General features: G+C 42.8%; 1 protein-coding gene across 3 annotated transcripts in view; it reads right to left on the bottom strand.

Moving 5' to 3' along the window:
- LOC117675950 (phosphatidylinositol-binding clathrin assembly protein-like) overlaps positions 1 to 15658 on the bottom strand; it is a 40063-nt gene extending 24405 nt beyond the window's left edge. For all 3 annotated transcript variants that reach the window (XM_034435022.3, XM_034435023.3, XM_087877579.1), the window contains exons 1-2: positions 15109 to 15658; positions 4457 to 4599 (exon numbers count right to left, since the gene is read on the bottom strand). In XM_034435022.3, the coding sequence (XP_034290913.1) occupies positions 4457 to 4599; positions 15109 to 15238 (273 nt within the window). In that variant the 5' untranslated portion in view covers positions 15239 to 15658. The remainder of the gene's footprint in view (positions 1 to 4456; positions 4600 to 15108) is intronic.
- Positions 15659 to 16033: the final 375 nt, after the last annotated feature.

Genomic DNA, 16033 nt, shown 5'->3' with positions numbered 1-16033 from the left:
CCCGGGATGCAGCAACAATCATAAGCATGAACCAGTTGCCAAGCATCTGAATTTTGATCATGTGATCATGGAGATGCTGCAAAGATTGTAACTGTGAAAAACAGTCATAAGTAACTTTTTTCAGTGCCATTATAACTTTGAACAATCAAAGTGAACTATTATAAATAGAGAACTACATGTAGTTCCTCAATCACCTAAACAAAAACTATTTCTTGTTTTTACTAAGGCAAATCAATTATATCTATTAATAGCTATCTTCGAGCGGTGGCGCGCCCCGGTCCCCATAGCCCTTCTCGTATCCCAGGCTGTTCAGACTCTCAGGGCCCGAGCCTTCGGCTGCTGTCGTGCAATGCCAGGTCCGTGGTAAATAAAGCCCCCCTCATTTGCGATCTTATTCAGGAGGGGGGAGCGGACCTGGCAGGTATTACGGAGACCTGGTTGGGCCATGAGGGGGGGGTTCCCCTCGTGGATATGTGCCCACCAGGTTTCCGAGCATTCCATCAGCCGAGAGCTCAGGGCAGGGGTGGGGGGGTGGCGGTTATTATAAAGGAAAGTCTTGATCCGAGGGAGACCACTGTTCCACAGATAGCCGGATGTGAGTCCCTTTTTGTGAGATGGGGTCGTGGAGTACAGATGGGCTTGTTGATCACGTACCTGGCTCCCTGCCGCGTGGCAACGGCCCTGCTTGAGCTGCTCAACGTCATAGCTGAGGTGGCGGTTGGTACCCCCAGACTTCTAGTCATGGGGGATTTCAACCTGCCATCTGTCGGCGAAACGTCTGAGGTGGCTCGGGAGTTCATGGCTTCCATGACGGCCATGGACCTTACTCAGTTAATTCATGACCCCACTCACATGGGTGGACACACTCTGGACTTAGTTTTTGTCTCTGGTCAGTGGTCGAGTGGCCTTGATACAGGGGATATAGTCATCGAACCCTTGTCATGGTCTGACCACTCGCTCCTTCGACTGGACTTTCTAACCGCTGCACCCCGCCGCAGGGAGGCGGGACCGACCAGGTGGTTCCGCCCCAGGCGCCTGATGGACCCTGATAGGTTCCAGATGGAGCTTGGGCCATTTCCTGAGACTATGACTCACGACTCGGCTGAGGACCTGGTGGCCGCCTGGGATAGTGCGGCTGCCGGGGCCTTGGACCGTGTCGTGCCTTTGCGGCCTCTGACCCGGCACCGAACTCACCTAGCTCCTTGGTTCTCCGAGGAGCTTAGGGAGATGAAGCGCCGGAAAAGACGCCTGGAGAGTAGTTGGAGGACCAGCCGCTCCGAATCCGACCGAACACTGGTGAGGTCTCATATTAAGACCTACCTAGTGGCAATAAAAGCGGCAAAATCTAGCTATTTTGCCGCTCTTATCGCGTCATCAGATAATCGCCCGGCCGCCCTGTTTAGGGTGACCCGCTCCCTCCTCCATCTGGAAGCGCGGGATGACCCCTTGCAGGGCCGAGCTGAGGACTTTGTGCAGTATCTGTATGATAAAATCGCTCAGATTCGGGAAGGGCTGGCCTCTGACTGGGTATGTCCGGATGGGATGACTGAGGCAGGTCTTGAGAGTGTTATCTGGGGGGAGTTCGATCCTGTGGCTCCCGAGGACATGGACAGGGTCCTGGGACGGCTGAATGCGACCACATGTTTATTGGACCCGTGTCCCTCCTGGTTGGTACTGGCTTCCCGGGAGGTGACACGAGGCTGGCTCCAGAAGATTGTTAACGCTTCTTTGAGTGAGGGGGTCCTGCCGGCCGCTTTGAAAGAAGCGGTTGTGAGGCCCCTCCTCAAGAAGCCCTCTCTGGATCCGGCTGTTTTGGCTAACTATCGTCCAGTCTCCAACCTTCGCTTTGTTGCGAAGGTTGTTGAGAGTGTGGTAGCACAACAGCTTCCCCGGTACCTGGATGAAACTGTCTATCTAGACCCGCTCCAGTCCGGCTTCCGACCTGGGCACAGCACGGAAACGGCATTGGTCGCGTTGGTGGATGATCTCTGGAGGGCTCGGGATAGGGGTTGCTCCTCTATCCTGGTCCTGTTAGACCTCTCAGCGGCTTTTGATACCATCGACCATGGTATCATGTTGCACCGGTTGGCGGGGTTGGGGGTGGGGGGCACCGTTCTGCGGTGGTTCTCCTCCTACCTCTCTGACCGGTCGCAATCTGTGTTGACGGGGGGGCAGCGGTCGACCCCGAGGCACCTTGCTTGTGGGGTGCCACAAGGGTCGGTCCTCTCGCCCCTTCTGTTCAACATTTATGTAAAGCCACTGGGTGAGATCATCCGTGGCTTCGGGGTGGAGTTCCATCAGTACGCTGATGACACCCAGCTGTACATCTCCACCCCAGGCCACCCCAATGATGCCCTTGAAGTGATGTCCCAGTGCCTGGAGGCCGTGCGGGCCTGGATGGGGAGAAACAGGCTCCGACTCAACCCCTCCAAGACCGAGTGGCTGTGGCTTCCAGCGTCCCGATATAGCCAGCTGACGCCATCGCTGGCTATTGGGGGCGAATCACTCGCCCCCACGGAGAGGGCTCGCAACTTGGGCGTCCTCCTGGACGCACGGCTGTCTTTAGAAGACCATTTGACGGCCGTGGCCAGGGGGGCTTTTTATCAGGTTCGCCTGATACGCCAGTTGCGCCCCTTTCTAGATCGGGACTCTCTACGCACAGTCACTCAGGCACTAGTCACTTCCCGCCTGGACTACTGCAACGCTCTCTACATGGGGCTCCCCCTGGGGTGCACCCGGAGGCTCCAGCTGGTCCAGAATGCGGCCGCGCGGGGGATTATGGGGGAGACGAGGCGCTCCCATGTGACACCTCTCCTGCGCGAGCTGCACTGGCTCCCGGTAGTCTTCTGGGTGCGCTTCAAGGTGTTGGTGACCACCTTTAAAGCGCTCCATGGCTTAGGGCCGGGGTACTTACGAGACCGCCTACTGCCACCAATAGCCTCCCACCGGCCAGTACGCTCGCACAGAGTGGGCCTCCTCAGGGTGCCGTCCGCCAGACAATGTCGGCTGGCGACCCCCAGGGGGAGAGCCTTCTCTGTGACGGCGCCCACCCTCTGGAATAACCTTCCCCCGGAGTTACGTATAATAACAGACCTCCGGATTTTTCGTCGGGCCCTGAAAACTTATTTATTTCAACTAGCTGGGCTGGCTTGAGCTAAATTTTAAATTGGTTTTAAATTGGGTTGTTTTAATTTACGGCCAGAATATCTAATTATTTTAATACTGTTTTTTAAATTTTGTATGCTTTGTTTTTACTTAGGCTGTGCACCGCCCTGAGTCCTATTTGGAGAAGGGCGGTATAGAAATTTAAACAAATAAAAATAAAATAAATAAATAAATAGTTACAATTTTGCAATCACTAACCAGAGAGGCAAAAGTGGAGCAGAATGATGTAAGAGAAACTGATATGCAATGTATTTCATAGCAACTCTGGTTTACAAATGGTTCCATGGAAAAGGGAAATGGAAGCAAAATTCAACTGCACATTGCTCATTCTGCATGCACCTCATATATCATAGTTCTAAAGAAGATATACATACTATTCTGAGATTATTCTCATGGCAACTAAACAAGGTTTACATCTACACATAATAGGAAAATAGAGCTAGTAGAAGGCAAAGACAGTCTACTCTTAATGCTTTAATTGCTGCAAGGTGACACAACTAACAAGTTATTATCTCATTGTCCTTTGGGATTCTTCCAATTGTAAGATATGGGTTTTTGTTTTTGTTTTGTTTTAGTTTCCATTCTATCAGCTTCCTTCATGACTGAACACTATAAACCCCTTTAGGAAGATCTGCCTTTATCTGAGTCAGGATTGTCTCGATCCTGTAAAAACTAGTCTCCTGTAAAGCAAATACCACTCTGTTTTTCAAATCAAAGAGATACATTTTTGCATGGTAAGAATGGAACTGGTAGATTTTATGACAAACATGCCTTCTAAAAGCATAAACACACTTTGGGGACAAAGAACTGGTAACTAGACAACAATGGAGAATGCATTGTTCAATTTCGTCACAAAGTAAGCTTGGAATGTATATTCAACACATTCTCATTCGGACTCCCCAAGAAGTCTGAAATAGGCAAATGCTAACAGGCACAATGTGGTTAAAATGGCAAGTCAGCAATAGAACTCTTGAATTTTTAAGGGCAAAAATAAAACCTGCCAGACCAGAATCTCAAGAGAACATAGGATTTAGAAACTATACCAGCACTTGTGTAAATATTTCATTTAACACATTGCTAACTCAGTAATGGGGGGTGGGGGACAGAAGAAACTAATAGAGTAACTTTATATGCCAGTATTTGCTTTCTAATAAGGAGCTAGTTATGCAATTCCTCCTGAGGTTCTTGATGTCTCTACCATACTTGTCCTTCGGAAATTCACCAGGCTCTTATTCTGAAACCCCTCCCATTTTGAAATGAAACTCCGAATTGCAAAATGCTGCTTTCTTACCTCATTTCCATACATCATGAGGTGGTGCGTTGTAATTAGAGCTTTGAACACTACTACCCAGCTACTGTTTGCCGTCCTCTCAAAAAGCGTATCTGCTAACTGTGGAATATTCACATTCATCTCATTTGTGCATTGAATTAAATCTGAAATTCAAAAACAAGATGTTTTAATAAATATTTATTTATCAAATTTGTTTGCTGCCAGTCTCACCACAAGGTGATTTTTTATACTGACAAAAGCTCAAAAAAGGGATATATTCAAGAGCATTCGGAATCCTAAACTTTACTCTCGTATTCAACCAACTACAAGTAGTCCTCATTTAGCAGTTACAACAGTGATGAAAAAGTAACTTTAAGATCATTCCTCATAGTTATGACCTTTCTAGATCTGTAAAGGAAAGGAAAGCTGAAGCAACATCAAAGGCAGTTGCAGTTTCATTTAGTGACTGCTTTGCTTAACAGTCGAATTGCCTCTCCTGACTGTGATGGCTAAACAAGGACTACTTGTGTTCTTCACCTTTCACACATTAACTGGAGAAAGTTTCTTCTATATGAAATTACATTAAACACTTTCTAAATGTTTCATTATGATTCCACATCTTTAGTATCAAGCAACTTTCTTTTGCAGCATCATTTTGGTTCTCTGGTAAAAATGACTCTTGCTGAATCAAGCAGACACATCTATTCATCCTTTACAAACAGGAACTGATGTATACATCTAAAAGAAAAGTTTTACCAAATCAGAAGTGGCAAATTGTGTTTAGAGCATGACAGGATTAGAAATAGGGTATATTATTACTGACACGTAGACAAAAGTTTAAAATAATGTATCTAGCCAAAACTGGAGGGCAGGACAGAGTGGAGTCCCTTCCAGAACTTCAAGACTCTTGGATTATTACTCACTAACATTTTGAACGTGCTAAAAAAATAGATAAAAATGTTATGGGAAGCAATTGGGCAGGTTTGAAAGACATGTGCAGAGAAATAGCACAACCCCAAACTTCACTGATTATACAAGCAGTGAGAAAATACAAATAGTGCTGGATTGTCTGTAAACATTTCACACACAAATATCAGCTTGTTGCAGCAAAATCAGACACCTTAAATTCAAACAAATTATAGCAATATATTTCCAATGTGCTTTAAAAAAAACTAATTCCTTAATAAATATTTGTTAGTTTATAGAGATCTTACCTTGGAATAACATAAAATTGGCATAGGAGACTATTTTATAGCAAAAATAAGGAGAACCATGTTACTTCTTAAATGAGAGACAAGGATGAGCAGAGAAAGCATATAGTAACCTGAGAAACCAGCTGAGAAATATGAACAGAAAATGAATATAGGAGGAGGTTGGCCCAAAGATTCACAGCTAAGATTTTTTCCTGATATCATACCCAAGAAACCCAAAGAGCTGAAGAGAGAACAAACAGACAGGCAATGGGACAGCAGAGCAAATGTTTAATAGTACTGGTGTTCTGTTCAATGGTCTAACAGTCCTGCAGTCAAGCTAAGATCCAGTTAGCATTTTTACTGGAACCTGAGCAGGCATGAATAACATTAGAAAATCTCTCATCTTTCCCTCGCTATCCTATATTCCCCAATTTCTTCAAATGATTCAGGTTGTAAAATAATGTATTGTTTCACTTTTCCTCACCTGGATTTTTTGTTACTGTAAACAAGCAGGATATGCAAGCATTCAAATTTTGCATCCTCTGAAACTATAAACATCACCCTGATTTTATTTCTCTTAATATCATTCAACTTTCTTCCTCTTGTGTGACCAAGCTCAAATATTCCCAGTTTGCTCAGGCCTCTAAAAGTCACCATTTTCCTAGAAATTTCCTACTCCTTATTTTCCAAACCATCATTTCCTACTTCCATTTTTTTTGATATTGTTGTTCCTGGGAAATCACAAAGGAATAGCCTGCCAACTCAGGAATTGGTTAATACAATAATTAAATATTTCATTTCTGCAAATGGTCCTGCCCAAACTGTAGATGCAGATGAACTTAATCTTTGTCCATGTTCTGCAGCTAATTTATCAACCTGACCCAGCATAGCATGTACAGTAATTCTTCACCATATACAGGCACGTCTGCATCATAGAGTTGAGTGATAATATTCCCGTCCTTCAGAGAAAGCACAGGCCCACTGATGCCCTCCAAATGTTCTTCAATCAGACTATGAGAGTCCATGACAGCCACAGAGGGCAAAGAGCAATAAAGAATTTCTGCAGACTATCAAAGTATCAGCCACTCCTTCTCTTAATCTCTAATCTTAAGGGATCAATATACAAGCCCTTGCAAATCAAGTATGGAAGAGTAGCATACTTCCATCTCTTTCCAATTCACGATCTACTTTGAATTTAGCCTATCCTTCTGAAATGTTCAGTCCAATTCATTCACATACATATATCTGGAACAAGAAACTATAACTGTGTAGTTGATACTGGATGAAATGCTCAAAGCAAACATGGGGAAAAAATTCCTCACAAGAAAAACAGTGGTTACTTTAGACCCTGTATAAATACATTACAATATATTTTTTACTGCAATTATAATGTATTTTAAATATAAATACATTGCTGATCTGCCCAAAATCCCAGCAAATTGGAATTTGAGCCTTTTGGTCAGTGCTTCAAGACCACAAATGAGAAAAGATAACCAATGTTTTGATAACTATGGTTTTGTTCAAACTGGACATCTAAATTATACCATAGTGCCAAGATGTAAAATAATAGCTGGAATTTTTCCCTCTATTCATGATCACTCAATTAGTTGCTGATTATATGAATAGTGTGGTTATTCAAAGTGACCCATTGGATTTCCCAGCATATCACTGTTATCTATATATACATTTCTTCATTTTCCCTAGATGTGCAAACTGGACTTTAGGGGGAAAAATACAGTATTCTTACTGCAATAACAAGCATATAATTCATTGCATTCATTTCAGATCCTATTGTATTTGTTTGCATTACAATGACAATTTTGTACTGCTTTGTGAATTATAAGAAGCTGCATTAAAACAGCATTTTTTATGAATTGCTGCCTCTTAAATCTCAACTTAAAAACTCATCAAAAGGCCTGATAATTTTTTCTAGAAAACAGATTTCTGCAACTAGCAAGGAATCTTTTTTCTTTCCAGGATTTTGATTCACTGGGTATTCTCAGTCTTTTTCACAAAGACTGTCCATTATTATACATTTTATATCTGTTGCCTCGATGGACTTTTAATAACAGTCATCTACACACTAGACTAGACTGAAGCCAACCCTAGAAAAAAATCAATGAAGCAATTAAGTGAGAAAATGGAGGCTTATATTAAAGGTTAATAGGCATAGAACCATAAAATGATGGTAAAAAATATGAAGTCTGAATCCTAATTCATCAATTATGATGTGTTTTCAAGAAGGAACAAGATTCAAGCACTATGAAATGCAAAACTGGGCAATCTAACTCAGCCATGCCCTCTACGTCACAAAGGAGTAGTGACTCCTTTGGGTATCGCATTAGAAATACTCTTATTTTCAAAAAGAATCGAGTGATTTTCCTATCCAGCATGCCTATAAGTAACTAAAGATATGATCCAATTCTGATTTCCTCTATTATCAAATGCAAGCTATAAATCTGCAGACTTTTCTGTGCTACTGATAATCCCGAGGGATAACTAATGTTTAGGGACTACCACTTGGCTTGCAAAACCCAAAGCATGTAGTAGAATAGAAGCAAGCCATCACAAGAAGTGGCAAGTCTACCACCCCCACTGTCTGGGAAGAGTGGTAACTGTATCCCCAGATACAGCACTGCTGGTGTATGACATTGTTGTCTGGCAGCTGGCTCATAATATTAAGCTATCCTCTAGTCTTGAGCCACCTAGAATATGCTGGTTTGCACTGCCTGCCCTAGAGTGAAGCAGGCTCATTTGATACTGAATCAATTTGAAGCTTTTATTCTCGAGTGTAAAGCAATCTACAGAATGAGAAATATCAATTACTATTATTTAAGGTTTGAAAACTTGTGTTATGTAGCTAAAGCCACTATTGGTAAGTGAAGATTGCTGCTGGTTCGAATCTCTCCAAGGCTCAAGGTTGACTCAGCCTTCCATCCTTTCTAAGGTAGGTGAAATGAGGACCCAGTTTGTGGGGGCAATAAGCTGACTTTGTATAAAATATACAAAAGAATGAAGGCTATTGCTTAACGCATTGTAAGCCGCCCTGAGTCTCCGGAGAAGGGCGGCATATAAATCAAATTTAAAAAAAAGAAAAAAAAAAGATAAACTTCCATTAAGAATGCTGTTATAATAAATCAACATAACTGCCCAATGTTCACAATCACAATATGAAAACTAAAAAACCTTCTATACTGAAAATCCATTATTGATTACTGAACATCTCATCTAGCAGATAAGAAACTGTGAAAAATGCCTATCTAGAACATGACAGCTAGCCTGAACTGCATTCCTGGATCACATGATTTCTGAACAGTTTTTATCAAGCAATAAATCTGAGTTAACATTTTATTTTTTTTTAAAAAAGCAGAATCTCTGCTGCAGTATATTTGCAACCTTCAACTGGACAAGTTCACTGGGTCACTATGGTCCAGTCATTGGCTGTGTCTGCACTACTGCCTAAATTACTGACTTGGCCAGCCAGATTTTTAGCCTAGTATATTGTGTGAATCCAGACTGGTATTTAATTACTGGCTCAGTGTGCACACAAATCCAGAAAAATTAATTAGTAAATCATACCTCAGATCAAACATAGCCACTATCTCTTAGTCAAATCTATCTCACAAGGTTGTGTTGAAGGAAAAAAATTATGTAGGTCACTCTGCGCATCTGCAGAAAAGGCAAATTTGATAATTATGTGTCCATCTTCTTCACACACATATCCCATGCATTAACGGAAACAGACCAAAGTAGATTCAAGATGCATCATTTTTTTTAAAGATGCAAAATTTTATAATTCTATTTAATATCCAAGTAGAAATATCATTGCCACCCACAACGAAGTAAGGGAATTTGCTAATTTGAATCTAGTAAGCATTTTAACTGACATGCCATATTGAAATATCGTGGGAAAGCAGGTGAATACCAAACTATATATGGTTTAGTGAGCAATAGTTAATAGCCATACAATAGGTAAGTATTGATTAAAAATAAAAAGAACAGTTCTGTGAGATTCCAAGACTTCTGAAACATTTACATCATATATAAGAAGAGGTCACAATAGATCACCTTAATTTTAATTTCTAGGGAAGTTTTAGAGAGCATAATAAATACTCATTTCTGAACTTGCCAGGAATTAAATCAAGAACTGCTGACAATATGGAGAAATACAGGAGCTCAGCAAAGCTATGACTGGGTACTAAAATGCCCATATTCTAAGAATAACACACACTTTCTAACAGACCTAGAAAGATAGCCATGCACACTCTTAACCTTTAAAAATGTGCAGTCATTGTTATCCACTGAAAGGATGGGACTGTGGCTAGGGGGATTATGGTTTACAATAGTTTTCTATGTTGGAATAAAAGTTTTACAAGTGGAAGCTATAAGAATAGCTGATTTTTTTTTTAAGTTCTAAAGAGTGGTTAAGAAGGGAAAATTGACATGCCTGAGCAATGATCCTAAAAGCAAGCACTCAACACTAGTTTGAGCATGTGTTTCTATATTTATCATATTATAAACATAAATGCTCTAAATCACTCAAATTGAGAGGTAGCAGACACTCCGCGATATAAAGCACAGTATGATATTATTTTGTTCTTTGGGCCACCATCAGCTGAGCCACAGTGATTAAACTCCTATATTGTGCCAAATGATGTCAGGGTTTGCACAATTGAAAATGCTAAGAAACCACATTATACATTAGTAAGATATATATATATATCTTGGATATATGGATCTTATATATATATCATGTAAGACATAACGTAATTAATTTGGTTTGGCCTAATACAATATGTGAATGGAGTCACTGTGATTTATCACCATACTGAATCATAACACAATTTGTTTAACAAATACATGCTTGCACTACTGGCTTCTATATTTTCATAATTAATGCTAGGATACTAATCCTAGGAAAAACTGATAGCTTGAAATGTAAACAATGCAACAAAGATGCAAGAATGAAACAACATATAATGTAATTTAAAGCAACTAGTGTGAATGACCGACTAGGAAATGCAACAGTCAATATTGGGACATTATACTCAGTTTAATCAGACTTTTGCCCCTGCTATAAATAATAAATTCCTTGCTTTAAATCAATGCACATGTAATATGCAGAGGCAATACTTAATGAGCACGAGAGCTAGTATATGATCTGAAAGTCTATGACCTGAAGTGAATTGAACGGGAGCATTCTGAATTTTGTTTGTCTTCTGATCAAAACCTACGGTACTTTCTGCTCTTAAATTATATTACTTTTCACTTATCCTCCAGAATGCTACTTTAATAATCTTTACTGCTGTAAAAAAATTGAAGAATGAAGGAATGTTCATAAATCCTAGCTACTGTTATGTGCAGGAACACAAAGAAGGGGGGAAAATTTAAATACAGCACTGGCAATGCTTTTTTAAAATATATATATTACTCTATCCCTGTGCTGTAAAAGGAATTCAAGGCAACAAAAGCAGCAGTACAGGACATTTTTAAACATAAGTATAGGAACCCAGCATGGAGGCATTTGTTAACCTTTTTGTACTATGAACATCCAATGATGTCATTCAATTTCACATCAGTTTACCTTACATTCTCACCATTAAATAAGACATTTTCCAAACAAAAGAAACGGGATGAATTTAGCAGCATTGTATAGATTTTTCCTACCATACTGAACAAAAATCAAACAAGCATTTCACATGCCTTCTTGAATTTAATTCTTTCTTTGCACTATGGCAGACATAATGCTTAAATGAATGTAGTGGAACTCATTTGAACAACTGCTGCAATAGATTAAATCTATTTTCTTTTTAAAAATATCATCATTTTCAATGTTATTGAGCAACCCTGTCCTGTTGTTCACTTCCTAACTTCCTTGTACAATTGAGTTTACTGATTTTAAGCTGACATCTGAACAGGAAGTAAAAACCAGAAGACATACAAAATATCTACAGACTATAAATGAAAAATATCTTGGGACTGTAGTTAGTAGAGATGAAACGTCCAAGCAAGTTTGAAGAAGCAATAAGTTTTTAGGTGCCATAAGACTTTGCTGCTCCTACAACAATTATCCTTCTAGAACTAAACAACTGATCTCTGTTACCTTTCTGAAAGTAAATAAACATTAGCATGTATGGCTTAAATATAGTTCTCCAGAGTAAATAATGCACCTATATGTCAAGTAGTTTTTTCTAGGCTAGCATCTTCTATTACAACAACCACAATTCTATAATCAGCAACACTCAGGCAAGCTGAAAGATTAGGAAATAACATTCTCATATTAGCACTGCTAATTGCACTGCAGATGATGCATGCATGCTTTAGTGACAAAGTAAACTTGTTGCTAGGAGAGTATAGAACAGGTAGTATTGTCTCAAAAAAAATGTAAGCCTTAAATAAATACAAATAAAAGTGTACATATTTCTATATGCAACATCAAAGAGTAAAAGCAGATGCTTCTTACAATGTGCCTTTTTGCAGAATAAAACATGAGAATGACATCTGTTTCATACTGTGAAATAAACATTTCTTTAGAAAGTCAAAGTGATGCAAACTTAATGCTGCACTATAACTTTTGCTCCATTATAACAGGAAAATACAGAAAGGAAGAGTCAAAGTTTCAATAAAAGTACATGCCCTGGGACTGCATTTAATATCAGCATAATTCCAAAGAGCAACTAGAAAATTCCTGATTAGTCAATAATTTATTATCTATGTTGCTTACTAAATTGCAAAGTAATATTACTGGGCTCAGATCTTTGGTTTACTACTTGTCCTTGCTTAATCCTAGAAGCTAAGCAGGGTTGGCCCCAGTTAGCATTTGAATGGGGCCAACCAGCGAATCCCAGGCTGTTGGCTACATTTGGAAATAAACAAAAACATTCTGGATTAAAGCAAGGTTAAGCCACTTTCTTAATGCTGTCAAAATAACTGCATGGAGGGAGCCAGAATGAAGCTTTTTAAAAATAATAATAATGATAGCTGGATAAAAATGCCAAATCTCCTATAAATATGTGGCTGACTTCAACCATAACCATAATAAAATAATGCAAGATCATTGCTCAGCTTTATAACAAAGAACCAAATAAGAAAGGTAGCAACAACGGTGCATTGGAATATCTGCCAGAAATACTACTTGGCTGCAAGAACTGGTGAGAACACAAAGTAGAAGAAGTAATAGAAAATGAAAAAGCCAAAGAGCTCTGGGACAGATAAGCATATGCCATACGACAGACTTAACAATTGCTAAGAAAGGCAAAAAAAAGTCTGGATAGTGGACGTGGCAGTACTTGGAAACAGCAGAACAAAAAAACTGGAGAAAAATCCCAAAATCCCCCCCCCCAAAAAAAAAATTGCAGATCAAAATAGAGGGCTATGGCAAAGCAAAGAAAGTACCAATAGATGACTTGGGTGCAAAACATCTGGAACACCACTTGAATGCCATCAGCATTCACAAAATCACCATCAAAATTGCCAATGGCAGATTTATTTGGAACAGTCTACATCTTGTGATATAAGCTTTAATATTATTAAACAACAATATCTGTCTATCACACTGGGTCCTGGGGAAAAACACAATAGGTGGATAAAAATACTAAATCCAGCCAAAGTATCTGACTGACTGTGCATGTATAATAATGCCTTATATTATTATTACTATAATGTTTAGTAGTTCCATATTGATTCCAAGAAACACTTTCTCCTGCAATCTTCTAGCATAAAATAAAAACTCTTCTTCCAAGGAGGCAATTTTTAACTACTATATAAAAAGCAAGCCTGAACAACTGAATTGTTCAGTTGTTGGTGAGCTCTGAAAGCCCAGAACCACACCACCTTATCTTATCTGGTTGACATGTTAATAGAAGGCTTTAGACCTCAGATCATTAGGTCAAGAATGTCCTTTATTTGGAGGCAGTTGTATTATGACAAGAGTTACTGGACCTGCTTACTTGATCTCTTACAGAAGACACATTTTAAATTTGAGTTACTTGGAAGAGGCATGTTTATTTGTGGTACAAATAAGTATGCCTCTTCCAAGTAATTCACATTTAAAATATGTCTTCTTTACATTTGAGTTATTTGGAAGAGGCATGTTTATTTGTACCACAAAGAGATGGGAGGAAACGAAGAAACTCAGGAAATAAAACTGTTACTCTTTTATATATTTTGGTGTTTGCTTTTTTTAAAAACAAAGCTAAAATAGCAATTCCCCACCCCATTAACCTAACACAGATAGTTGTTCTTCTAAAGGGCAGCAGAATATTACTGATCCCGTAAGACAGGAACATTTAACTTGATTCACACCTTCTCTTTAACCTTCTCTAAGGGCTGGTCAGGACTCATCAAAGTGGTAACAACTCATGTGTTTAATCATGCTTGCTCACAGGTTTATTCTAAAGCAGCTTCAGCCCTTCGACCCTGCCTGGCAAACTGCACCTCTTTTGTTGTCCCCAACTGTGAAGCAGTCTTGCTGATCACCTTTGCACCTACTCATCCAAGAAAGATAAGGACTGGAAGCCATCTGATTAACCCAAAGCTATTGATTTTTCCATTTAACCCAGAGCACTATCCCATCCTCAATAACTGGTATCAGCTCTTCAGGACTCCAGGCAGAGTCTTTATCACCTGATGCTTCCTTCCTTCCACTCTTTTCTTTAGCTGACAATTAAAATAAAACCTTTTGCCAAACAGTTACACTACTTTCCAAGGTAGGCAAGTAGAGGTAGAGCCGAAAGAAGTTAAATATGACATATTGTGATTTGGATCTGAAAAGATGGCCTAGTGTGCGTAGCTCCATACCCAGATACTTTTTGGACAACTGCTACAATAGAGATCCTATCCCTCAATTGGCAATGCAGCCCAAGGAAGGGATGCCAACAACCCAGCACAACCCAGGATGCCAGCAAGCCAGGACTGAGAGGTTACAGACTCCCGCAGGTCATTACATCAGGGGGAACCCTCAGCATCTGACCAAAGGAGAAGGGAGTTAGTCTTCCAGAGGCGAGGAAAAAGAGGAAACTAAAATCTCTGCCTGTCACACACTCCATCTGAATCCTTCCTGCAAAATTGGGAGAATTGGGTTCGATCCCCCATCCAAGCCGTTCTTGTCAATCCGTGCAGCCCAGCCATTAACCCATTTTACCCACCTGGCCCATGGAGAGGCTGGCGGGGGGTGGGGGGGGCTGCCCAAGCACAGCTTTTCCAGAAACACCCCTCCCCCCCACCATCCGAGCCCCCAGCCCCCCATTGTTCTGGACAGGGGCCCAAAAACGCAGCAGAAACCCGGCCGCTGGGCCTGACTAAGCCCTGGTTAGTCCGGTCAGGACGAGCCGCCACCCAACCCTAGGGAAAATCGGAGAGCGGCTACGGAACCCCACGCTGGGCCCCGACACGGGGGAGAGAGAGCGCGGGAGGAACGTGGGAATGCACACGCGTGTTCGGCAGCCACTATCCCTCCCCGCCCCGCCCCCCCGCACTCACAGTCGAGGTGCTTCTTCTTGGGGCCCATGACTTCGTGGGTGGTGGCCTTGCAGACGGCCTTGGCGATGGCCGAGCCGGTGACGCTGTGCTGCGCCGCCGTGATCCGGTCGGTGATCGACTGGCCCGACATGACGGCGGCGGCGTTCCCTTCCCAGCTCGGCTCCGGCGGCCCCTCAGCAGCGGAGGACTTCCCCGACGGCGCAAGGCGGCGGCGGCAGCAGCAGGAGAAGGAGGAGGAGCGGCGGCGGCGGCGGCAGGCAGGCCGCGGGGCGGAGCGCCGCCAAGCCCGGCCCAGCCGCCGTGCAGCCCAGGCTGAGCCGAGGGATGGCCCTGTCCGCTTCCCTCCGGCCTCTCCTCTTCTCCTTCTCCCCTCTCTCTCTTCTCTCGCGGGCAACGACGTCGACGCGGCTCCCGGCCGGCCAGACCTCCGCCCCGTCCGGCCTGTCGGCACCGCCGCCGCCGCCGCCGCTGCCTCCTCACCTCAGAGGCCCGCGCCCGCGCCAGACAAAATGGCGGCGCGTCATGTGACCGGCGGGCCGCGACGCGCCTCAGGCCGCTGGCCACGCCCCCCCCTCGCTCGCTCGCTTGCTCGCCTGGCCGGCCACGCCCCCCGCGCGCCCCACGGGGGCGGGGCCCGGCGCTGGCTTTGCAGCCTGCGGGGCGGGGCTGGGTGGGGGCCATGTTGGCAGCCGCGCCGAGACCCGGGACGGGCTTTGAGGGGGGTCCCCGCGGGGCTGCAAAACTCCCCGAGCCGGCCGAGTCTCCGGCTCTTGGATCTGGGTAGCCAGCCCGGCGGGGGTGCTTGGTGGGCGGCTGCCTGGCTTCGCCCCTGCCACGGGGAAGGAAGGGCTGGCGGGGATGGGCTGCCTCTTCTGGGTAGGCTGCATTTGCACCCCCGATTGGAGGGAGATGAAGGCAGCCGGCC

The sequence above is a fragment of the Pantherophis guttatus genome, chromosome 12 (assembly GCF_059756535.1).
Source record: "Pantherophis guttatus breed Tessera chromosome 12, ASM5975653v1, whole genome shotgun sequence".
Taxonomy (NCBI): Eukaryota; Metazoa; Chordata; class Lepidosauria; order Squamata; family Colubridae; genus Pantherophis; species Pantherophis guttatus.
This window is presented reverse-complemented; position numbering and strand designations above follow the sequence as displayed.